This window comes from Phascolarctos cinereus, unplaced genomic scaffold (assembly GCF_003287225.1).
Source record: "Phascolarctos cinereus isolate Bilbo 61053 unplaced genomic scaffold, phaCin_HiC Scaffold_3;HRSCAF=262, whole genome shotgun sequence".
NCBI classification, from domain to species: domain Eukaryota; kingdom Metazoa; phylum Chordata; class Mammalia; order Diprotodontia; family Phascolarctidae; genus Phascolarctos; species Phascolarctos cinereus.
This window is the reverse complement of record NW_027555736.1, coordinates 105648930-105675526: the sequence shown is the minus strand read 5'-3', so window position 1 is coordinate 105675526 and position 26597 is coordinate 105648930. Positions and strand designations below refer to the sequence as shown.

General features: G+C 39.6%; 1 protein-coding gene across 1 annotated transcript in view; it reads left to right on the top strand.

Moving 5' to 3' along the window:
- The first annotated feature begins 6980 nt into the window (after window positions 1–6980).
- Window positions 6981–26597, top strand: part of CFAP58 (cilia and flagella associated protein 58) — a 124288-nt gene continuing 104671 nt past the window's right edge. The window contains exons 1-6 of the mRNA XM_020987976.1: window positions 6981–7216; window positions 16610–16891; window positions 18966–19114; window positions 23193–23349; window positions 24031–24225; window positions 26223–26360. Coding sequence (XP_020843635.1) covers window positions 7004–7216; window positions 16610–16891; window positions 18966–19114; window positions 23193–23349; window positions 24031–24225; window positions 26223–26360 — 1134 coding nt within the window. The 5' untranslated portion in view covers window positions 6981–7003. The remainder of the gene's footprint in view (window positions 7217–16609; window positions 16892–18965; window positions 19115–23192; window positions 23350–24030; window positions 24226–26222; window positions 26361–26597) is intronic.

Here is a 26597-nt window from a genome sequence, read left to right as displayed (position 1 = left end):
TTAGGTAGGCGGAAAAACCTTGAACTGAACCTGGGATTCAAGTCAAGAGGGAGTGAATTCTGGTCATGGGGACAGCCAGTGCAAAGTCAGGGGGCTGGGAGATAGAATGGCATATATAAGGAACAGCAAATAGGCTAATTTCACTGAAATGTAATAGCAATAAATCTGTAAATATAGTCTGGAGTCAGATGGCAAAGGGTTTTGAGGTTGCACTGAAATGGAAGGAAGGCTCACAGATTCTTCTTGGCTGATCAGATTTTACCCTGTGTCCAAAGACAAGAGGAACCATCATTTCATGGGACATTTAGTTATCCTTTGTTGAAGTGCTAACTCTAAGTGAAGTGCTCATTCACTGCAAAAAGACAACCATGAAAATAATTGTAGCTTCTGTGCTATAATGTCCATTGCAAAAGATGAAGAGATATAGAGTGAAAGAACTCAGTAAGACCTTCCAATTCAAATCAACATATGCTTTGAAAGTTGGTGACTTCTGTGAAAAGGGGGGGAATGGTAAGAACATATGATGAATACTATAGCGCAGGGATTAAGGAATGCCAGCTCACAAAGGCTTGCAGACTGCATAGAAGCTTCATGATTATTTTTCTCCAGAAAAGACTTGGGAAGTGATAGTTATGACGAGTACCAAATAATGTGACAAAAATTAATCTGGTTATATTTTAATATTCAGAAAACAACTTGTCATTGATGAGAGTAAAGTTGCGGTGAAATGAAAACAACCCCAATCTGACTTATTTAAACAAATTATTGGTGCTTAAAAATGGGAAGTGGGTGGTAAAATGTTTGGAGAATTGGACATTCAGTTAGAACAATTTTGTACAGAAGCTTAAAGAATGTAAATTAATTGCCATAAAGAACCTAAAAATTGCCTTCATTGACAAATACTTGATCCCCCATGCCAAGCACAGGGCTATGGTAGTCAAGAGCCACATGTTTTTAGAATATAAACTCATTTTAAAACATCTTACAGAGAATTGTGGAAAATTATGAATTATATTGTCACAATAAAACATCAAGGAGCAGTGGAAAGAAAAAAGAGATGAAGAAAACTTGGTGATAGACTCAACTAAGGAAAGTCATCCTGAGAGATGAAAATGGAAGTGCAGCAAGGAAATGAAAAAAGGAAAAGATGTGTAGAGAATTTTATCATGAACTCTTCACCACCAAGGACAGTGGAACTGTTACATTTGACGTCTAGCATCACAGTGCTGGAGCTGCTTCTTGAGGAAATGGAAATGGCATTGAAGAAAACAAAGGTAGACAAAGTAGTTGGAGTGGACCACATACACATAGTGAGGAGATCCAAAGTAGAGGCAATACGGTTTTAAGGGTGTTGAGGAATCATTTATCAATGTGTCTGAAGAAGAAGAAAGATACAAAAGACATGTAAAAAATCTTAGTCATTTTTACTGTTAAAAAAATGGCTAAGATAATATCATAGCTACCAACTCATTAAAGAGCAGCTAGGTGGCACAGTGGATAGAGCACTGGATCTGGAATCAGGAAGACTCATCTTCTTGAGTTTAAATCTGGCCTCAGATGCTTTACTAGCTGTGTGACCCTGGACAAGTCATTTAACCCTGTTTGTCTCAGTTTCCTTATCTGTAAAATGATCTGGAGAAGAAAATGGGAAACCATCCAGTATCTTTGCTAAACAAACAAACAAAAAAACCTAAAAGGGATCCTGAAGAATCTGCCATGACTGAAAACTGAACAACAAAGAAAACCAACTCACATATCTATTTTCCATTTATATAAAGTTTTAATGAGAATAATCTACATATATAGCAAGGACATACTTGATAAGGGTAATGGAAGGGAATAAGCAAACTTTGATAAGCAATATTCCACAGTAAACTACATCTTTACCAATTCACAATTGACTTAAAGATGTACTTAGTATATGAGATTTCACTGTGCACACTGTTGACGATAAAAAGGCATATTAGTCAATAGAGCAAAAGACCGTATTAGTAGCTTTCTTCCAACAGAGTGTCCATCATTCATATGACAAAATGACACTAGATTACTTATAAGATAGAACCAAATCCATAAGCTTAGTCCTTGATCATTAACATTAAGGGAGGCATACACATGCTCACCAGAGGTATTCATCATTTTTATGCACAGAAGAGTCTGAGTTGAAGAAGGATTCCCTACAGATAGTAAGGTACTTCAGCTGCTGCTGTCTGTGCTAATTCTGTCAAGATATAGAAAACTGTAGAGGCCCCTGAGTGAGATCCATGACCATGCCTTAACTATTTATACAGAAAAACCAAGTGGATGAATAATGTCCAGATTATGATATACAGCTGGATGGACAATGTACAGATCTTGTAGATGTGTGTGTACACACACACACACACACACACACACACACACACACACACACACATATGTACATACATACATACATTTGTGTGTGTGTGTGTGTATGCTAAGAACTTTACAACTGTTGTGTCACTTGATTCTTACAACAAATCTGGGAGGTAGGTGCTATTATTATCACCCCCATTTTATAGATGAGGAAACCAAGGAAGACAGAGGTTAAGCAACTTGCCCAGGGTCACACAACTAGTAAGTGTCTGGGGCTGAATTTGATCTCAGGTCTTTCTGACTATAGGCCCTACACTCTATCCATTTTGCCACCCAGATGTCTCAGTAGAACTCCCATCCATGCAGACTGTTACCTGCTCTGCAACTAACAATCTTATACAATTGCCTGGGGGCATTGAGAAGTTAAGTCACTTGTCCAAGTCACATAGATAATATATGTCAGACAGGGGCTTTGAATTCAAGTCTTTCTGATTCCAAGGCTGTATTATATCCTACTGGTTTTCACATATGTATATACACACCCACCTGGGTCTCAGACAATGAAAATGGACAACTATATATGACTAGAACTGAGGAGGCAAGCAGGCTAGATAGTAGTTAAGAAATCATATTCTATCAAAAGATTGTTGGTAGTTTATTTCTCCTTTTTAAAACTCTTCCTAACCTTTGACTATTAGGGAATTACTTTTAGTCTTTTTTTAAAGCTTTTATAAAGGAATATTTACTTCACAGAGGTAGCAAGAACAAACTTAGAACATCTCCCTGAATGCTTCAGGGGCATTCCCTGTCCCACTTCCTTTACCTTGGTCTCATAGTAGTAGAAAATAGGGAGGATCAGAACTTAGCTCAGTTACTGCATAGCACTGGCCCCACCAAGTTCATGTCTGAAGATAACTTTGCTGCCAGATAATTCCTTCCTCTGGGCTGGGGTCCCGAAGGTCACTCCCAAATGTGTTTCCTTTCTCTTTGGGGTATCGATGTTACATTGGCTGCCTGGATTCTGACTCCTAGATCCCTGTGTCTTATGCTCCAAGCTCAGATTGGAGACTCTATTCCCTGTATCTAGAATGGAAGAGAATGAACAAATAGACCAAAGAGGCCCCATCTGGACCCATGGCCCCTTCCCCTTACATCTGAGTCTTTCAATGGATGCCATGAATGAGTCACTTTGCTCCCCTAGACATGAATATAATAAAGAATTAGTCATATATTTTAATAAGTTCTCTATTTATATCTTGAATATTGTACTTTGATAAGGGGTCATAGGTCTAGAAGGCACCTCAGAGGCAATTGAGTCCAACTTCCTCATTTTAAAGATGAGTAGACTGAAACCCCATAAGCATAAATGATTTATTTGCCCAAAGTCACAAGAGAAGTAAATATCTTAGGCAGGATTTTAACCCAGGTCCTCTGACTCCACAGCCAGTCATCTTTCTATTGTACCATCTCACCTCATTTGATGTAAAGATTAAGGAGACTGGAGGATTGGCAAGGTTTGGTTTCTGAAGGTGGCAGGTGTCGGGGTGGAGAAGACCGTGAGACTATGAGGAGGAAGGAAGGTGACTCAGAGGTCTGAAGATGAAAGCAACAAGGATATGGTCAGATTGGAGTAAATTTTAAAGCAAGAGAAGTGAGTGATGATGGCAGAGAGAGGGTCTAAAAAGTGACTGTGGGAAGCAAGGAGTATGCCAACTCTACCTGTCAGTACTGTCTGTCAGGGAATATTTGAAAAGGAGCACTTAGCCTTGAAGAGGGTACCGAGCAACATGGCATCTTCAGACGAAATCAAGATTTTACTGAGCACCAGAAAAGAGAAAAAGTTAAGTGGAAGATTTAAGGAACCTTAGAACCTCATGGTATCTTGGAGATCAAGTCCAGATTCTTTGTTTTTACGGAGCAGGAAACCTAGGTCTAGAGAGGTAGTGTGACTTATGCAAGACTATATAAATAGTATATAGCAGAGCCAGAATTTGAATTCACACCCTTTGACTCTGAATTCTGAGAACTTTTCTCTGTGCCCTTACAGAGGAAGGAACCTCCCAAGACCCAATGGACAGGGAAGGAGGAAAGAAACAACAGAGATGATGACGATGACAATGATGATTATCATAATTGTAATATTACTACTTCTACCACTAATTATTATTATTGTTATTATTAATCTAGAGGAAGGTAGTGCTTGGGGGAAGGCCTGGTCTGAGTTTACTAAGGAGGCCTAAGATAAAGGTTTTAGGCCAAGGAGGCCACTAATGTAGGCATTGCAATCTGGCTTCCCTGCTGATCCATAGCTAATATTATGCAGCCTGGTTGAGTAGATCAGATCCTAGGGCAAAGGGGCTAGTGAAGGCACCTCTGGGAGAGAGCAACACAGCCTGAGCCTGTCAAAGGAACAGGTGGGTCAGGGTGGCTAGTGGTGGGAGGCTGTGGGCTGAGGGAGGAGATGGGAGGCAAGAAGTGGAACCAAGGCCTAGCAATTGTGCCAGGTCCTTCACTGGACCTAAGGGTTGAACTGTAAGTCTTTATAAGGTCAGCATTGGGGGCAGTTTAGCTCTGGAAAATTAGCTACCAGCAGCTCATAAAGGTTACCCACTAAAGTATGGAGGGATTTTGATTTGCTTGGGTGGAACGAGAGCCCATGGGATAAATGAATGGATTTTTTTTAAAGTGATGAAGTATTGCTTTATGAGCCAGCATGGGTTCATTGATTCCAGCTTCTGTTTAGAGCATATAATGCTTATTATTAGTATTTTTTAAAATATAGCCAAGTCCCAATTAGTACAAATAATGAATCCCCTGAAGAAGTCACATTACTCAAATCATATTGTGTATTTTTATTGGGCTGGAACCAATAAGAAATTTTTATATAATTACAACTTTGAATAGTGTGAATTTGAATATATGTGACTACTTTAGGCGAAGATGTCTCATATTCAACATATCCAAAAGAGAAATCATTATCTTTCCCCCCAAATTAAACCCTCCCCTCTTCTCAGCTTCCCTATATGGTTGAGGGCATCCCCATCCTCCTGGTCACTCAGGTTCAAAACTTTGGTGTCAGCCTTGACTTCTCATTTGCAAGCACCTTATACACATACCTAATCTGTTCCATTCTCTCTGTTCACACAGAAGACACACTGCTGTAGTCTTGCATTCCCTCATCATCTCATTCCTGGGCTAACTGATATAACTTTCTGATTGGTGTCCCTGCCTCAATTCTCTCCCCATTCAGCTCCATCCTCCATTTGGCTGCCAAAGTGATCTCATTAGAGCACATGTTTGGACTGTTACTACTCAATAAACTCTGGTGGCTCCCTATTACCTCTGGGATCAAATATGAAATCCCCTGGCTTTCAAAGTCCCTTACAACCTTCACCCTTCCTACCTTTTCAGTCTTGTTACACTTTGCTTCCCTCCAAGTACTGTAAGAGCCAGTGACACTAGCCTTCTTAATGTTCCTGACACACAAGAGATTCCAACTCTTAGGGACCTTTTCACTGACTATCCTCCATACCTGAAGTGCTCTCCCTCTACCCCTTCACCTCCTGGTTTCCATGACTTCTTTCTGGACTCAACTCAAATCCTACCTTCCTTAGGAGGCCTTTCCTGGTCCATCACCTTCCCCTCTGAGACTTATTCTGTGTGACTTACTATCTTGAGTAAGATGCTCAATCTTCTTGGGCCTCAATTTCCTCATTTGTAAAAGGAAGGTGGTGGTAGTAGTGGTGGTGGTGGACCAGTTAACCTCTGGGGTCCCTTAATTATCTCCATCTGTGACATCTATGATACTCTGTGCCAGCCAAAAAAGCTGATGTGTTCTCAGGCATCATTATTAATGATAGTTCACACTTATGTACAACTTTAAGGTTTAGAAAACACCTTCCTTACTGTCTTGGCCCAACTGGCCTCTTGTGGCATCTTAGCTTATACCTGCCTCTCCTTTATTGGCCAGAAGGGGAGGGGTTCTTTTGGACTCCCTCTCTTTGGCCAAAAGGGGGAAATGTCAGGATCCCCATGTCAAGACCACTCCTTTCTTTTTACTATTAGGAGACACCCTGTTTTCCAGAGCTAAGGCCCAGCAAGCAGTCTGTGCCCTGAGCTTGGCATAACAACAATCCTTTGCACTCACCCTCTGAATGAACTCTGTTTCAACTAAATCAAAGAATTAATGGTCCCTGAGCTCGGGTAAACACCAACAGGTTCAGACATGAAGCCCTGCTATGAATGGACTTTTTTGTCAGTAGGCAATCTTGCCTCACTGTTGCTGTTATGCCTCAACACTGTTGCTATACCACACTATTTGCTTATTTGTCTAGCCACAAATATAAATATCAAGGTTTAACCTCACTGCCTTGGGTCTCCTCCTAGAGGAGATCCCAGCATGTGTTGTTTCCTTCCTCTAAAAGAATAAAGAAAGCTTTTTGCTTATGTCTACTGTTAAAAAAAAGATCCAAGAGTGAAGACAGGAAGGGACAGCTAACAATGGAGTAGAGGTTCTGGAAGGCTATTGTTGAACTTAGTGACCTCCAAAGATCCCTTCTATAGATCCCTAATGTACTATGACTAAGATTTTATGATGCTGTGATTCTAGAATGCAGGTCTCTTTGATTTTAGTCTGGTATGTTTTCTAAAATACTAGTCATCCTTTCTCATGCCTAGGTCAACAGATAAAACTCCATTAGATGGGGAAGAGACCCTGGGTACTGGCAAATCTGGCGAGGGCACCCAGGGGGCACCTGCTGGGGCACATGGTAGTACTTTGAAAGATGCAAGACAAGCCACCGAAGGGAGAAAATTATCTGCTCGTCCCCCGACTGGTAGCTCTTCAGCTTCTACTAGGACCTCACCAAGTATTGATATCTGGGTAATGATCAGATTTTGAGTGAATTTGGGGAAGTTATTTTCAGATTTATGTGAAAATAGACTTTATGGGAGGGGTGTGTTTCATGACCTTTACGAGGCTCTCAGCATGTAATTTGTGGAGGGAAGGAAGGTGCTATATATATCACATACCTCAAGTATCTTTGTTCCTATGATTGCAGCCCTGGCCCAGGGAGTTAAGAGGCTTTGTAGACCTGCATTCCAGTATCAGCTCAGCTGCTAAATCTTGATTGTCACAGTTGTAAGTGGCAAAGCTTCCCATTTCTTGGCCTCTGCTTCCTTATATTAAAAATGTTGAGGTTTAATGATCTCAAAAGTCCTTTCCACCCCTAACAATCTACTGGTCACATTGGGTTGTTGTGAGGATCAAATCAAATGAGATAGTATTTGTAAAGCTCTTAGTGAAGGGCCTTGCATATAGTAGGTGCTTAATAAATTCTTGTTCCCTCTCCCTTCTCCCTAGTCTATAGCTTGTGTTAATTGATAATAGTAGCGACATGCATGGTTCAGTAGGCAACTTTCTTCTTTCCTTCCTTTGATCTTTCTTTCTTTCTTTCTTTCTTTCTTTCTTTCTTTCTTTCTTTCTTTCTTTCTCTCTTTCTTTCTTCCTTCCTCTCCCTAGTGGGGCTAAACAGTGTCCTTGGGGATAGGAGACAGATAGTAAGGCCTGATGTAACTGGATATTCTAAGTCACAGGAAAGGAAAAGAAGTAAGGAGGAGAAAAGAAAGTATGAATAAGAAGGGAAACAACACATTTCTATAACATCTTAAGGTTTACACAGGGCCTTCCTCACAACAAACATCTTAGTGAACAGTGTATTTTTATTCTCTCTCTCTCTGTCTCTTTCTGTCTCTGTCTCTCTCTGTCTCTCTGTCTCTCTCTCTCTCTCTAACTAGGTGATGCAGTGGATAGAGCCTGGAGTCAGGAAGTCCTCAGTTCAAAGCTGGCCTCAGACACTTACTACCTTGTATGACTCTGAGTAAGTCACTTAACCTCTGTTTACCTCACTTTCCTCAATTTTAAAATGAGGATAATACCTACCTTACACTTAGCACAGTGCCTGGCACATAGTAGGTGTTATATAAATGCTTATTTACTTCCTTTCACTTTGGTACAGTCTCCCCCCCCATACATATGCATATATGCATTTAGTAATCTTTTAATGTTTGTGGAATTTAAATATTCCATTGTTGTAATTGAAGAAACTGAGGCTTAGAAGAGTTAAGTGATTTGCCTAGGGTCACAAAGGTAGTAAGGCTCAAAGTGGAAATTCAAATACATGCAGGTCTCGACTCCAGGTCAGATATTTTTTCTATTATACAGATGTGCAAGAGGTGACAGAGAGGGGAGAATGCAAAGAAGGCAGAGAGACAGCACGTAGCAACCGAGAGAGAAAAAGGTGCCTCTAACTCTGGTAGGGATGGGCAGTCAATGGTTGGAACAGTGACGTCAGGGAATCTCAGTGACACCTACCCCAGATCTTCTTGAGCTGCCTGGCCTGGGGAAGCCAAGAGATTGTCCAAGAGACAGGTGATTTAGTGCCAATGCCACTCTCGAATTACTGTGAGATCTCTGCACCTCCGTTTTTTCATCTGTCTTCTTCCACTCCCGCCAATAGAAGAGTTTTGGAAGCAAAAGTATTCTAAGCGTAGTCCCAAAAAGTTTTACAACTGGACTTGCTTTTCAATCAGTTATCTCAATTGATCCTTATTTTGATGCCCATTTTACAAATGAGGAAACTAAGGCCCCAAAGCGGGGAAGTGATGTGCCGGAGAAATCCGCAGTCCAAGGCTCTTTCCACTGCCTTCTCAAGGGATGGGTGTTTTAATCTCAGAAACACCTCCTGGACAGAACACACATCACCTTGCACAGGACCCGCCCCCTTCTCCCGAAGCACAGCCCCCAGCCTCGAGCTTATTTGCATATTTCTGGGGCCACTCCTTCACGCCAAGGCTCTACCCCACGCAGAGTCGCTTAGCGCACTGCGTGCCTGTCACGTGCCCCCGGCGGGCGTGCAGGTTGCCTAGCGACTTAAGCGACGCGTAATGGTCCAGACTTCTTCGCAGGTACCCGGGAGAGGAGCGTGTGTTGCTGAGCCGTCTCTGCCCCGCCTCTCCCGCCTCCCTCCCCTGCACTACAGTAGCCTCTGAGCCGTTCCCTGGACAGCGGCAAGATGGATGAGGTCAGCAGCCAGCGCCCCTCCGAGCACCCCCCTCATCACATCAGTCGGTGCCACCTCCCCAATTCCCCTTAGCCTTCCGGCCCGCTTTGTCACCTGGCTGTCTCTCCGTTCCTCTAACCTATCGCGTTTATCAGCCTGACATCCCCGCCCCTCCCGCATCATCCCCATACCATTCATTTTTCGCGCCTTCCTTCTAGTCCATGCTCCATCCAGTGTCCCCCCCCCCTTAGTTCCACTCCCCTATTATCCCCACCCCATTTCTATATCCCTCATCACCCGTGTCTCCTCTCCATCACTAGAAACCCCATCCCCTTTATTCTGTCCGGTTCTGCTGCATTTCTACATGTCCTCTCTTCACTACACTTTCTTGTCTTCACTTCTTCCCTTTCGCTCTTGCTAACACACACACACACACACACACACACACACACACACGCTTTCTTTTTGGCATTGTGTGTGTGTTGTGTGTGTGTGGGGGGATCCGGGATGCTTGTCAAGTTTCTGTGATTTCGTACTGTGGAGAAACTGCCTCTACCTATGCATCAGATAGTCAACAAAGCAAATTACAATCTCAGAGTTGCGTGGGGTCACTTAGAAATTAAGTAACTTGGGGCACCTAGGTGGCACACTGGACAGAGCTCTGGTCGTGGAGTCTGGAGGACCTGAGTTCAAATTTGACCTCAGAAACTTGACACTTACTAGATGTGTGACTTAACCCCAATTGCCTCACCAAAAAGAAAAAAAAAGTTAAGTGACTTGCCCAGGGTCACACTGAAGATAGGTGTCAGAAGCAAGACTTGAACCTAGGTCTTGGTGACTCCAAGGTCAGTCCTCTAGTGGGGAGAGTCCTGACTCCAGTGTCAGGTTCAAATCTTGTTTCAGACACACCCCAACTGTGTGACCTAGGGCAAGTCTCTTTAGCTGCGGGCACCTCAGTTTCCTCAGCTGTAAAATGAGGAGGTTGGATTAGTTGGTCTGTGAGATGTCTTCCAGATATAACTTTATGATTTTTGTGACATTTTTGTCTCTTCTAGTCCTTGGCCCATTTTTTTCCTTTTCTTTATTCCAGCCAGTCAAGCTGCGAATAAATGATTTCTCTCATCTAACCTCTTTCATCTTCAATGTCTATATTCATAAAAGCATAGATATGGAGCTGGAAGGGACCTCAGAAGACCATCAAGTCCCATCCTCTCATTTTTTGAAATGAGGAACCTAAGACCTAGAGAAAGTATGACTTGGTCAAGGTCATACAGGTATTCAAAGCAGAACCAAATCCGGTGCTCTTTCAACTATAGCACACTGCCTTTCAATCTTCTTTTATTTTGTTTCCGCTTTCCCCCTCATTGATCTCCTCATCCACAGTTTGCCGCTCCATCCTTATCTTTTCAGATTTCCCGTTTCCTTTTCCTTTTCTTCACTAATTGTTGCTATAGATTGCCCCTGACCAGTGCACTTGGTTATTATTCCTCAGAAATTGATATGGCACTCAACTCAAGCTTTTATCTGAAACCAGCTATTCATCATTAATAGCCACACTTTTTTATTTTGTTTTTAATTGAAGTTTAATTTCAGTGACATCGTGATTAGATTTCTCTTTCCCATATATCTATTTATACATCAGTATATATGGATAGATATGGCTAAACATCTATGTTTGCAGTTGCTCCCCCCCGCCCGTTTTCAAGCTTTTCTTTCTTTGATATTTTTCCATTTTTATGATAAATTCCAGGTGTTCAGGGGAAATCTGGTCTGCAAACAAATCATTAAGCTGGTGATTAAGTGTTGACATTAATACCATTTATGGGATGGAATTGAGAACATTGCTGTGATAAATTTCTTTGTGTGCTCACGTTTAGCATCAACAGGAGAAAAATGTTGAGCAGTAGCAATACCACCTTATCTTCCTAATATGAGTTCCCCCCCCTTTTGTGGAAATGTTATATTGTGATATTTTTAGTAACCTGCTTTTAATCAGCAAGAAAACCTCCAAGTCTAAAACTAGTCCTAAAGTAGACATAGGAAACACTTTCTTTGTGGTTGTGTCCTTGAGAACATTTCTGATGAAAATTGAAAATGATTGCACTGGGAAGAACATTGGATTGGTAGTCCAAAGATCTGAGAGTGAATCCTCAACTTTGGGAGACATTACTTGGCTTTTAATTTCCTCATCTCTAAAGTGTGGGATTAGACTAGATGATCTCTAAGATCTCTTCCAGCTCACTGAATACTGTACTGGTATATAATATGTGTAGGAGATTAGCTACGAGGTAGCCACAAGCCATACCCCTTTGCACATAACTCCACCCCACCTCCCACCATGATAACCATAAAGGAGAACCAGCTCTGTGTTAAGACAGTGCTGAAGGCTTCCACCATCTTCTGTCTTCTATCCTAACACATACTATGGGATCTTAGGATAGTAGGCTTAATGTTAGAAGGGACCTTAGAGTTTATCTAGTCCAAACTCCTCTTCTGTAAACTGAGGCTCAGAATGGTTAAGTGTTTAATCCAAGGTCACAGAGCTATTCCTTAAGTGCATTTCCATAGACTCCCAGGCACAGTACTTACTCACACACTTTATCCTCATACCAATATGTATAGCCCAAACATGCACAAATCCCAACCATTGCCTTTCCTTTCATGATCTAGCACATAATGTGATCTGGTCACACATGGTTCATGTACACTAGCCCCTTGCATACTGCCATCTGTTAATATTCCCCCAACTAACTGCAATCTTTTGCTCCCTATTCTAGCTACTCCAAATAGGGCAAGAGGTTGGGGAGGGAATCTTCCTGCATAAGCAGTAACACCTGCCTTCTCAGTCCCAAAGCATCCTAGTCTCTAATTTTTATATGTGTCAGGGGCACAAGCTAATGGTCTTGATGGACCCACAGAGATTTAACGCTGGAGTTCTTGGAGGAGGACCTCAAATCATGTTACAAACATTAATCAAGCTTCACAACCTCTCTGGATTGTAAAGACGTTTTATCAACAAAAATTAGTTGCATTATATGTAGGAAAGATGTAGAAAAAGATTAAGCTTTGTTTCTAATCACTAAGGTCTTATTAACAAGGTTATAGAGCTTTTTAATATTCCATAATAATCATCTTTATTATTCATTTGTTGTACCTGACAGAAGAATGAAGTAAGCAAGAATTAATGTATAATGAATATTGAGATTTTCAATTTCATGATTTTTTCACTTAATATCAAATATATTTTAATTAAATTAGTATGTCTATATTTATATTGAGGAAATAATTTTATCAGTATTAGAAGTTAATCTACAGAGCAGTTAATCAAAAAAATTAAAGATAGAAAGGACTATTAACTTTGCACAGAGGTGTTTTTCACACAACACTCAGAGGATCTTTGCTTTTAGGGATTCGAATAATATAAATCTTCCTGGGATATTATTCATAGTTTAAATGGATTTTTACTGGAAAGTCTTTCTGGATAGTCAGATAGAATTTTCCTGTGTTTGTTTTCAACATAAAATCATTTCTCTGCAGGTTATTGTAGGAGAGCTGTCTTCAGAAGAATTGTCCTCAGAAGTCTGATTTGCTATCCCTTTGAGGACTTTGGGAAAATATTTCTACTTTTCCTTTGTTTTCATGGAGATATGACATCATCTTAGTAATGATTTACCTTGTTAATTTTATAATATATTCCTGGAAATCAACAATCTTGAAGCAGTTTCAAAATTTAAAAACTAAAAATCACTAAGATCTTGACCTACTTCATGAGGAATTTTTCACCCTTCTAGGAAAATGGGACTTGAGATTTTTCTTAGGTTTCTGTTGCTGGGTCCAAAGGACCTAAGTAGTTTCAGAGAATAAGAGGCCAGGATGGCATAAGGGTGATAAATCTTGTCAAATCCATGTCATGATGTATATCTCTGGTAAGATTAAATTTTAAAATCTAAGTAGTCTAGTAAATGTTTCATAAAAGTTCAATAAATATTTGCTGAGCACCTGGGCCTATGTAGTTTCTTGAGAAAATGATTGACAGCTCAGGAATGAAGAGGGGAGCAAATCAACAGTGGAGGCAACCAAAAGGTGAAGATTAATAGTCCAGGAGCAATGAGAGATCTCAGGAACAAAGGGTTTTATAGTGCTACTCAGGGCAGGGTTGAAATGGCTGCATGGAGTCTAGATTAGATAAAGAGCCAAGTCAAATTGAATAAAGAGTGATAGATTGAGAGAAAGGAAGAGGGTCAAGGGATTAGAAATCACAATTAAGATGAAGATCAGGTTTTCCTGGAACAAGGGGAAAATAAACTTTCCCCTAAACATGGTTTTCATTTCCATTTATCTATGCCTTTATGTTACTATTAGTGACGTGTTAAAGACTTCTTTTCTTGTTATTAACTTGTTTCATGAGATTATTTAATAGTGAAGTATTTTAAGTTATTTAGATAAAAGGCAGTTAAAAAACAAAGGAATGAGTCATGAACTATCTTTAGATAAGCTGCTTTCTGGAGTCAAGGATGAAATTTTGCATTTTAGCTATAGTCAGTCCCCTGGCTCACTAAAGATTTAGTATGTCTCTGATTTACTGGAACAGCTGACTAGGAACAGTCAGTGGCCACATTTTCTTCTGCTGGCTAAGGTACATTTGCTTGGGATTTCTTTTTTCTCGCATTTTCTCAGCTACTGTTTGGGACCATCTCAACCCCCTTCCCCCATCACCAGGGCTTACTTTTCCCTCAGGGTTTGGTTCCGAGTAGGGGCATTAGTGGTTGGGAAGGAATTGAGAGAGAAAGCAGAGAACAAAACAAGAGCTGTGCTCCTAATCCGGGTTCTGCAGTTCATGTGAGTCACCAGGGGAGATCCATGCACTTTTCCTCCTCTGCAATGTTATCCTTTATTGGGAAAGTAAACCACTTTGGCTGTTTTACCATTGCAGCTTCACCTCTGTCCCTACCCCTAAAATGCCTGATTTTTTTTTCTCAAATAGAAACCTTAATCTTAATTCTGTACCACAGCCATTGAAAAATAACTTGTTGTTCACTTGCTTCAGTCATGCCTGACTCTCCGTGACCCCATTTGGGGTTTTCTTGGCAAAGATACTGGAGTTGTTTGGCATTTCCTTCTCCAGCTCATTTTACAGATGAGGAAATTGAGGCAAACAGGGTTAAGTGACTTGCCTAGGGTCACACAACTAGTAAGTGTCTGAGGCCAGATTTGAACTCAGGAAGATGAGTCTTCCTGACTCTAGGCCCTCCACCTGGCCACCTAGCTGCCTCCCTTGAAAGAGAATAGCAACTTAATTAGTTACCTGGTTGATTAATCCACTCTTAATACCTATGTAAGACTTTATGTTTATCTGCAAAGTCTAAGTGAAAAGAGAGAATGGGTGTATGGGAGAGTATGAGCGAGGGGTGTTGGGTATTAGACTTCAAATGAAAAAAAAATTATTTACTATATATGAAGTGATGCTAGGTGGCACAGTGGATATAGTGCTGGGTCTGGAGTCAGTAAGACCTGAGTACAAATTTGACCTCAGACGCTTACTGTCTCTGTGATCCTGGGCAAGTCATTTAATTTCTCTTTGCCTCAGTTTCCTCATCTGTAAAACGGGAATAACAGCACCTGTCTCACAGCGTTGTTACGAGGATAAAATAAGACAATAATTGTAAAGCACCTAGTACATATAATAAGTTTTATATAAATGTTAGCTATTATTATGTGGAAGGCATAGTGCTTGCCCACAGAGATACAAAAATAAAGATAAAATAGTTCTTTCCTCAAGGAACTTATTTTTAACCAGGGCCGGAGGGGAAGAGCATACAAAAACACATGGTGGGCCAGAGCATTCAACATCTGAGGTAGCACCTATGCAGTTGATTTGGTGAGGCCAGGATGAGGAAAGATGGCATTCTAATGCATGGTGATAGACACTGGTGTATTGAATATGGGGAAAGTCAGTAGGCTAGTGCTATAGAAAGTTTGTGAAGGGAAGTAGTAGGAAATGAGGTTAGGAAGGTGTGTTGAAGTTAGATTTAAATGTCGGCCTGAGGAGTTTGTATTTTATTTTTTAGAGGTATAGGGAGCAATTGGTGGATTTTAGAGGAGAGAAGTGATGTGGTCAGACTTGTGCCTTGGGAAGATAGATTATTTGGCATTTCTGTGTGGTTTGGATAACATTAACTAGCATTTATGTAGTGCTTTAAGGTTTATAGATGTTAATTCATTTGATCCTCACAGCAACCCTTTGAGGTAGGTGCTGTTACTACTCCCATTTTATTGGTAAGGAAACTGAGGACTGAAGAGAGATTAAGTGATATGCCCAAAGTCACGTAACTAATAAGATATGAGCTCAGGTTTTTCTGACTCCACCTCCAGCACAGGGCTACTTAGCTGCTTGGATTGGAAAGGGGATAGAAACTTTGAACCTTTTTTATATTTGTTCTGTATTCACTAGCAGGAAAACTCTTGGAACATCTTAGAAAGGGCTGTGTGTAGTTAAGGAAGGAGATAAACTTTTGCAGCCAGCAGTAGGTAGTATAACAGTGGAATTGGAAGCAGTCACATCAATCTCTAGGGCCTTTAGAAGAAAAAGATGGTTGGTGGTGGGGAGTAGATCCAGATCACTAAGTATGTTTGGGGTTAATGACAATTGGAGGCTCCATTTTCCTTCTCCTTCCTCCTCTTCCTTTTCTCATCATTTCAGAGTTCCTGTCACTTCTCCTTCCAATTCCCATACTGGTTCTAGGAAGAGAATATTTTCAGTATCCCCAACTGGAACTCTGAATGCATTTTCTCCACAGTATTATACAAATCAGCTATATTGTAGTCTTCGGTAGACTTCAGTAGGAAGCTAAACAACATATGTTAAGATTGTTTCAGTTGGGGAAAATGTGTCCAGCATTTCAAACATACCTTAGAACCTGATTTTTGGAAAGAAACCTGTTGATGAGTTGCAGAACACCTAATTGTAAAAAATACTTCTTTTGGTGGTTCCAGAATGTATTGATGATGGAATATTTTTGAAATGTTTTATCAATAGCCAGAGCTTTATGTGATACTTTGGAAAGAGTGCTAGATTTTGGAGCAAGAGATCTTGTGTTTGAATTCTCTCTCCAACCTCCTTTTCTCCTGCACCCCTACCCGATGCTAATTTGGTGGTAGTTTATGGTGAATTTTGAGTTCAACTTTTAAATTCATATCCCTGTAATTTTGTATAGGAAAAATATGAAAAATCACACCTCGAAGAAAATGCTTTTGAAGAATTGGAAAGGGAGTTCCAAGATGTCATCAATGAACTTTCGGGAGATAAAAGTCTGGAGAGATTCAGGATGGAATATGAGAAACTTCATATTGTTATGAAGAAGTCCTATGAGAATGAAAAGCGTCTCATGGCAAAATGTAGAGAGCTAAATGCAGAGATTGTTGTTAATTCTGCTAAGGTAGCTACTGCCCTGAAGCTGTCCCAGGATGACCAGACAACGATTGCATCACTCAAAAAGGTAATGATTTGGAAAAGAAGGAAAGAGAAAGCAATCAGTGAGCACTTCATAAATTTAAAATATCATCCCTTTATCTTTTTAGCAGCTTTGAGCAAGAGATTTTAGCTTGAGACGTTGGAGAAATATAGCTCTAACAACTGATTTGTGATTAATTTTTTTTCTATTATTTTGTCAGCAGGGCTGGGAAATTTTCCTGGTCTAGTCAGGGTGAGGGAAGTGTAGACATTGTCATTTATCATACAAACCTTCAATAAGACAGAATTTTTTCCACATTTTTTTTAGGTGTAGGGTTAGGTAGGTAAAGAACAGTGACCTCACTTTTTTAGCTTACATTGACCATTTGGATGCTGATCCAGAGAGCATCATGGGAATATCTAGCCCTAAGTCAGATAGTTATCTACAAATAAGGACCTTTGGTATCTTCTTAGACAAAGAGATTAAAAGTAAAAAGAATTAATTTTAATCTATTTTCTTTAGTTCTTTATTTTGGTCAGCAAAAAAAAAATCCTCATTGTTCCCACACACATAATTATCTTAAAATCCAAAATCATGTGGGCATATACTTCTCAACCCTTTGCTTTGGAGGATATACCTTTTTTTCCTCAGAAGCTGTATTTTTCTTTGTACTAAGCTTTCTCCCTTTTCCTATTGCTTTCCTTCTTGTCTGTAGATGTAAATGTTTTAAAATAATTTTAAGATTAAAAAAATCTTTTCTTTGTAAATCAAGGAAATAGAAAATATTAACCCTGTCATTAACAAAACAAACTGGTTATAGCTGAATTGGATGAAACTTACCTACCGTTTTGTGTTTAAATATTTTTCTTTAAGTTTTAAAACTTATCTAATTTTAATGTTTAAATATTTTTCTTTAAGTTTTCTTTATAACTTATAAATAGCATGTCAGGGTACAATAGATGTGGGTAATTATACAATAGACTAGAATTTGTTTTTTAGAAAAGAATGTAATTATGAACTGTAATTACCTGATAGACCAGAAAAATGTCATTCTCCTATCCCTAGTATAAATAGGGAACCTGTGCATGTATTTAAATTAAGTTCAAAGATTCTCTCCCCCTCATTTTATTACTTAAAACAAGAAGAATCAACTCCCCCCTTAGCTCTCTGTGTGAATTACTGGAAATTTTCATCAGAAGCTTGGTGGGTCTCACCTCTGAGAATAGGTGCACATATTCTATTGGCCAGGTGTGCTTGGGAGTAGCAGCTCACCTCGGGGTGAGTATTGCCATAGAATTTTTTCCTTCCACCCAGGCTTTATGCTTATCTGTACTACGATACAGATACTCATGCATGTGATGAAATTAATATATTGTTAAGAAAGTTAAATGGCAATATGAAAATCATGAATATTGTATCACTTGGTATGCTCTATTAATTTATTTAGATAATATAAATGTACTCCTAATCATTTGTGCAAATATTTCATAGTGTATTTTGTAGTATTAACAATCTCATGCTCAGATTTTGTTATTCCCTTCTAGAAATTCAGTGGGAATGGTAGGATTCTGGAATTAAGGAAAGGGGAATAACTGAGGTAGTTGTCCTATGCAATTTGCTAACAGGACTGTGTTTTGTACTCTCCTTTCTCTGTGCACAGTTCCTCTTACTGGAATAATGAAGTTCAGATCAGGTTTGAGGATAGAACATGGCCTTTGATTTGGAACCTGCAAAGAATGTCAAAAATTTAGTTTGAACCAGAAACCCATTAGCTTTTGGTTTTTTTTCAGTTTTTGAAGCCTGTTTTCAGATCCTTAATTGTTTCTCTGTCAGGTCTTGTACATTTAAGTCTTATTCATGTTAATGAGAAATCAACTTCTTCATGAATATGTTTTAAATTCAAGATTATTTATTTTACCTTGAAAGTGTTCCTCGATATCCATTGGCCTCAATTGAGTACTTCAGTGTGTTTTCTAATCCTCCCTCTCCTAGACTTACAGCTCTAGTATTATTTGCAATGTTAATCAGTGTTACTTTGTTAGTTATGACACAAATGAAGATATTTTCATTTAGGACCTACTTTGGCTTTTCTAACTAATATATTCCATGGCATCTCTAGGAAATAGAAAAGGCTTGGAAAATGGTGGATTCTGCCTATGATAAAGAACAGAAGGCAAAGGAAACCATTCTGGCACTGAAAGAGGAAATAGTGAATCTGAGTAAACTAGTAGAACAAGGATCGGGATTGTCACTGGGCCAAAGTAACAAGTAGGTTACTAGATGTGTTCTGAACTGATTTTGAAGAAATTATCTCCTTAATAAAAAAGAAACCTTGGCTTTTGGTATTTATAAAGCAATCTCCTTAACTTCTTCCATAGTATACTTCTTTTTTTTTTAGGTGCTACAAATACCTTATTTACTCTTTGTTTTGTTTTTCTCATTCTTCTACCCACAATCCTCTGACTTGTGGTTATTGTACTTGAAGGAAATTTGAATCACTTAGTAGATTTACATAATTAGTTGACAATTCCTCTGGAATGGTTGGTTTCTTCCCCGTTCCCCACCCCCCCTACTGGTGAGTAATTAACTTATTCAAAGTTCCCAAACAAATTTAGCTTTCCTTTAAGTAAATCAATCATTAAAAAACTGTTAATTGAGTACTTAGACATTTGTTACATTTCAACAGTCAGTTAACAAACATTTATTAAGTGTGCTTACTCTGGGCCAGGCACTGTGTAAGCTCTGGGGATATAGAGAAAAACGAAAACACCATTCCTTGCTGTCAAGGTACTTGAAATAAAAAATATAATAGATTTATTTTGTATTTGCTAAATATTGGTCAGCAGACAGAGGCCACAGTTTGTCTTTATTGACAAATTTACTGAGATTTACTGAGTCAATCCAAGCTTTTTCTTGAGAGACTCTGGCACTACTGATGGAAGACCATGGGGAAGTCTGAAATAGACCATCATGGAGTCAGAGATGAACCACTGTAGTGCAGTTAGGGTACCAGTCATGGTGCTACAGTTTCCTTCCATACACTGGAATCGAAGCTCCTGATGGCTAGGGGAGGCTGGTAGCAGAGAAGAAGTAGATAATTAGTTTATAACCTGATAGAGTTAATGGTGTACTCTGAGAAGGCAAATAAGTAGCAGGCAAAAATTTAAGAACGAGGGAAAGTATGTATGAGAGTGTAAAAAGAAGTCTTATGGATCACAGAGTCTGCTTATCCTCCAGGAGTGGTATCAAAGGATGTTTGGCAGAGGGCAAGGTTGTTCATTATCCTTGGCTTTACTCTCAAAAGTCAAGAAGGTACCTGATTCAAATCTAAATATATCTATGTGGAGTATTCCATAAGTCTTAGTCCAGTTTTAAATTACCATGTCTCTGAGAGCAGTGTTTAGTCAAGTGGTTTAGCCTAAGGTTGTCTCTTTAGAGGAGATGAGAGGGAAATTTATTAATAAATTAGTCAATATCCTATTAATAAAAAATATCATATTAATAACTAATTATTGAATTAGGACCAAGGTTTCCCCCTCTTTTCCACTTCCTCATCCAGAAATCAATCAGTGTGGGAAATCTCTCTCAAAGACTTACCCAGCCAGGATGGCTGAGATCTAATCAAAGAGAGTAAAAGAAATTCTCAATTTAGGCTAATGGATGCATCTCTGCTCATTGTGTTTTCTCAGAGAGGTTTGGGACAATGTGGATCCTCCCTTTTGTCAGACAGGTGATAAGGAGATTGATAAGTCTCTTTGATTAAGACTTGGGTGATCCAAGTCATGTACCCCCAGCCCTTCATTGGAATATTCATTCTCTCATTAATTATTAACCAATCAGAGTTGATTGCCATCTTCAGGAATACCTGCTCTTCCAAGGGCATATAAACTGTGAGTCCACTGCCATGAGGGGTCTTTAGTCTAAGAGGGACATCTGTATTACCTCTTTTTATTAATAATCATGCTAGCCTTGTTAATAAAATGGTTAAATTACCCAGAAACTATGCCTCTTGAACTTTTTAGATGCCATAAAAGACTGGGCAGGGGTGAGGAATCTGCAGCTTCAAGGCTACGTATGGCCTTTTGGGTCCTCAAGTTCATCCCTTTGAATGAATCTAAACTAGAACAAAACCTCTTAATTAAAGGATTTGTTCTGTAAAACTTGGATTCAGTCAAAATGCCATACCCCAAAGACCTAGAAGGCCACATGTGGCCTCAAGACTACAGGTTCCCCACTCCTGGACTAGAAGATTGGACTGAATTGAATGAGTTGAAATTTAATAGGGATAAATGTAAAATATGATATTTAAAGTCAATTTATTTAAATCCAAGATGGGTTTAAATGCTAAATGGAGGATTCGTACGTAATAACCCAGTCTTTGAAAAGGATCTGGGAGTATTGTAGACTGCAAGTTCAACATAAATAAACAGTATGAAATAGCAGACAAAAAACTAATACAGCCTTGGGCTGCAGAAAGAGAGGCATAGCTTCTAGGAATAAGGAAATGGGAGTCCAACTGGGATCTGCCTGCTCAGTCTACCTCTAAAACATTGCCTTCGGTCATGGGCACCACAGTTTAGGAAGGCTGTTGGTAAAACTGGAGAATGTCCAGAGGAGGGCATCCACAATAGTGACACATCCTGTGAAGATTAGTTGAAGGGATATTTTGGGGATCAGTTTTATAGTCTGAAGTCAAGAGAGGCAGCATGGGCTAGTGAATAGTGTTGGACTTGGAGTTAGGTAGACCTGAATCCAAATGCCCCCTCCCTTCTTGCCCTTCTAAATACTTATTAGCTGTGTGACATTGAATAGATCACTTAACCTCTCTTGGCCTCAGTTCCTCATTTGTAAAATGAGAGGGTTGTATTAGTTGGCCTATAAAATCCCTTCCAACTGTAACTACAGAATCCTTCAAATATAAGACTCACGGTGCGCATGATAGCTATGTTAACATATCTGAAAGGCAGTCATGTGGAAAAAGGATTAGCTTTGTATGGTTTGGATCTGGAGGGTATAACTAGTAGCAATGGATGGAAGTTGGGGGGAAAAGGCTAGGTTAATCATTCAACAAGTATTAAGTATTTACTATGTGCTAGGTACTATACAAAAGACTGGAAATTTAAAAAAAAATAGTTCCTGCCCTCAAGAAGATTACATTCTAATGGGCAACATATAAATAATTAGGTACATGCAATATACATAGAGTACATGAAAGGTAACCAACCTTAGAGGAAAAAGCTCTAGCAGCTAGGGAGGACTGGGAAAAGCCTCCTGTAGAAGGTAGGGCTTGAGCTGAATCTTGAAGGAAGCCAGGGTGAGGTAGAGGTGAGAAAGGAGAGCTTTCCAGGTATGGGAGACAGCCAAAACAAAAACATTGGTGACAGGAGGAACAGGGAGGAGGCCAGGTAGGCTGGATCATAGAGTGTGCGGAAGAGAGTAAAGGGTAGAAAGATAGAAAGAATGCTTTTTGCATGTATATTGTAGTGAAGACTATTTCGGATATAGGATAGACTAGATAGCTGTGCTGGTTGGTCCCTTCCAACTCTAAAATTGACTGATTCTATGAATTTCTGATATAGCTTCATGGAAAGGAAGGAAAGCACTCTGAGATGTGTGTGTGTGTGTGTGTGTGTGTGTGTGTGTGTGTGTGTGTGTGTGTGTTTGTAAATTTAAAATAGTATATATTTAGGGATTCAAAAGGTGCTGTGAGTAATAGTAGGTAAATATGATTCTCAAATTGGTTCAGATAGCCATTTGAGGTCTATCATAAGCAAATGACAGAAATGCAGGTTTTCCTCTTCAATCCTAGCCTTGAAGTGTCTGCGTTCCTCTGGATCAGTTTTGGTCCAGAGGCTGTGTTAGGAGGCTTAGGTTCTCTGTTCTAAAGATTTTATGTCTTACAAAGGAACTGAGCCAAGTAACTAGCTGCGATTGGATTACAAACTATTTTTAAAATGAGCTGGTTTACTCTCCAGACAGAAGGAGCACAATACTGTATATTCTCAAAAGTTACATCCCCAATATTTGTCAAACTTTATCTTTATGCATGTTTTGTCTGGGTTATAATCCTTTGCTCTCTCTCTTTTTTTTTTTTTAAAGATGAACAGGGTAAAAACTAATGGTGTGTACAGTATTTCTTTACTATGTCTTAGGCTTATCAGTTGTGACTACAGCTCTCTAATGAATATTTAAAATGAAAAGAAAAATTGTATAATTTGACAGCTGCTATGGATTAATCAGCAATGCTTGACATTCAATCGCTTACATTAAAATGAGCTCAGTAGGGGATGGAATCTCAGAGAGAAGACTGCCATTTGGTTTGTGTTTTGTTTCATTTTTTTTTCAGCATCAGAGATTTACTGAAATACAAGGAAGAAATAACAAAAGAGCGAGACCAGCTCTTGTCAGAAGTTGTGAAATTGCGAGAGACCCTCGCTTTGGTCACTGAACAGCACCAAGAAACGGAGAAATCGAAAGATGAGGCAGAGCAAACCATTTCTCAGGTGTGGGGAGCAAACACGAGCGCAAAGAAGAAAAAAGGGCTGTCCCAAACTTTCTTTTCTGTAGCTCCTTCTGAAACTAATTTCTTCTCCCTTTCTCATCTCAAATTAATCATCTGCTGTCAAAGGGTATCTTAGTACTTTTATGTGTTTCTCTGACCTGTTCTTTCAGAGAGCTGTTGACTCTCTACTGACTCTTGTCTGAACTATATCAGTAGAGAATGTTGCCTGGGAGAGATTGCTGTGCTGGCAGTCTAGTCTTGAGAAGGCAGATTGATCAGACTAGGCTGTAAGCTGCTGCCTACCAAGCTGGGGGAAGCGATTCCTTTTGGTACTTCCAGTTTCAAAGACTTATATGGGTGAATAAATCTGAACACTTTTTATGCTGTTGAGCAAGTGGTGTTTTCTCACCATCAGTGGTCTTTATAAAATGTCTCTCTGGGTGGCAGGAAAGAAAGCATGGTCATGATTGACATGGATTAGGGACATTGAAGAGCAAACCAGAAGTCTTCCTGCCCTCTAAAGATTTAAAAATCAGGGCTAGGGGGTAACTAATGAAAAACCCCTGTTGTGAGGTGACTTTCCTTAAAATGAGAGACCTAAGCCTGGTAGTAAGCACGGAATCTTACCAGCTGCATCAAAAGGTTTTAATTTCTTTCTGTTCTGCCCTTTCTGTAACTGTAGTTCCAACAAGAAATCCAACTTCGTCAGAATGAAGCTTCCCGGGAAACTAGGAAGAAGGAGAAACTGGAGAAAGAGCTTAAACAGGTTCAGAATGACATGGAGGGAAAACAGAATGAAATAAAGACACTCCAGCAGCTTGTGCAGAAGAGTAAAGAGGAGTTCCAAAAACTGGAACAACAGCTCAAAGAGCAGAAGGTATGGCATGCACATGGTCAGGCATAATCCTGGCTCCAAGGGCAATGCCTTCCAGAGGGACCTCCTTTAGCATTTTCCATCTTCCTCCAGAAGGGTAGAGAGTGTATGACCTCCCTCCTGCATTGCAGACATCCCACAACCATTTGCCTTTCATAACTTATTTAAAGAGCTAATAGTGGGATTTACGACACCTTTATTTTCTTCCTTTTTAATGTTTTTTTATGCCCCCCTTTTTGATTCTGAAAAAATCATGTTAATGCCAAGTGTGATATTGCACACCTATAATTGGTGTTGCTGGAGAGTATGAGGCTAGTGGGTCTCTTGAACTCTGGAGTTCTTAGTCTTGGGCTAAGCTGATCTGGTGTCCATACTGAGGTTGACTTTAATATGTCAAGTCCCAGGGAGTTTGGTGGGAGTTGGGGCAGGGTGGGGACAGAACAGGTTGCCTAAGGAGGGATGAACCAGCCTTGGTTGAAAGTAGAGCAGTCAGAGTGAGATCTGTCCATGAGTAGCCTCTGCACTACAGAGAGACACAGAGACAGAGAGAGTCAGAGAGGCAGAGACAAGGCACACACAGGAAGAGGGAGACTGACTATTGATTGACTATTAAAGTTTAAGTCTAAAGAGTATACTGAGTATGTCTGTTTTCCTTTTTAAACAATAGACTGTTCCTAACACTTTTTTACTTAAATGTTATAATTGTTTAAGATAATATAAATGTTAGTAGTTGTAATCCATCTTCTCTGATGGTGAGACCTCAAGGAAGAAATTCTGGTAATCAAAAAGTGATTTCTTACTCTCCCAGTATTGTTGGTTAGAGACATTGTTTCCAAAGAATTGCTTAGCCATATCATATTCTTTTCATGACATTAAAAAACTTGTAACACATATTCCTATGACAATTTCTTTATTAATTCTACTTGAAGTCCAAAGTTATGTATATGTTTTACATAATATAATCTCTAGGGGGAAGATGAGCAAATTATTTGAATTAGAAAGTCATTCCTTAACTTTCTTAATGTGGCAATAAATTACCTATTACCATCATGACTGCAGAATGACATACTTTTCCCAGAATTCGGCAGTCATGATAAAAAGAATAGCTTCTTCAGCCAAGACAGAGAAGGCTTAGGTAAAATACCAGTTCCATTTAGACTGGAAGACTGCACTTTAGTTTATTCCATATTAATTGAACATATGATTTAGCTTCCCTTGTCAGAATAGCCCCCAAGTCTGATTCATGAGAGGATGGTGACAACATTTCGGAGTGAGGCTTTCATACGGTTTGCTTCTATTTTTCTTCTTCCTTCCAGTCTTTCCATCTTCTGATTCCCCACTATTCTGTTATATCAAGATGACTCAGGATATTTATAGGTTCATCTTTATAAAACTTTGTCTGTTCAGGAGAGTTTCAGAAAGGAGGAAGAAAGCTGGCTGATACTGAAATCAAGAAGGTATAAATCATCATGCTGCTGTTCCAGATTTCTGACTTAAGATGGATTAAATGGGAAAATGGCTATGTGCTGGTCTCAGTGAACTGTTCCATTTATGGAAATGTTTAGGCATATTAATGTTGGATTTGCCTGCAGAGATGTCCTGCTCCCCTGCCCCACAGCTGATAAAATCCATTCGAATCTTCTGCTCATTTGCAATGATTATAGTGATTGTTGTGTATGTGATGCCTGCCAAATGACAAAAAGGCATTAAAATATTTATCCACCACCTGTGAATGAGACTTCCCAGAGCTCCCAGGGAAAAAAAAAAAGGATGCTCACTGTGTTATTCATTAGAAATCGTCATTCTCCCTAGTCATTTAACATTCATTGTATTGTGAGTACATTAGTAGTTTCATCAGGAATAAAGAGCAATTTCTACAGAGACAAAAATCTGTGGTTACTCTTCTCCTTCTGGGAGGTTTGTGGTGCTGTCTCTGTGCATATGTAGATATTGTAGTCGGATTAAAAAGTGTCAGCTAGATTGTTTCACATGTCTCATAGATCTTGAATGAACGAGCTGCCAAGGAGCTGGAACAGTTTCAAATGAGGAACATTAAGCTTCAGCAGGAGAATGAGCAGCACGTCCTGGCTTGTGAACAGATAAACCAGGAGAACCAGCAGAAGACGTTGGAGCTGAAAGTAAATACAGCATGATACGTCAGTTACTCGAGACTCCTCTCTCTCCCCCTGTCTGTTAATATGGAATTTGTCTTTTCAGTTTAAACTGTTGATCCCTCCCTCTAGAAATAGTGCGCTCCCGCTTCACTGAGTGCCTTGATATGTCAGAGGCAGGTGAACACCTGCAGTGATTACTTTATGCCGTGGGGCAGACAATGTGATAATTTCCACACTCGTATCTAAAACTATAAACCTTAT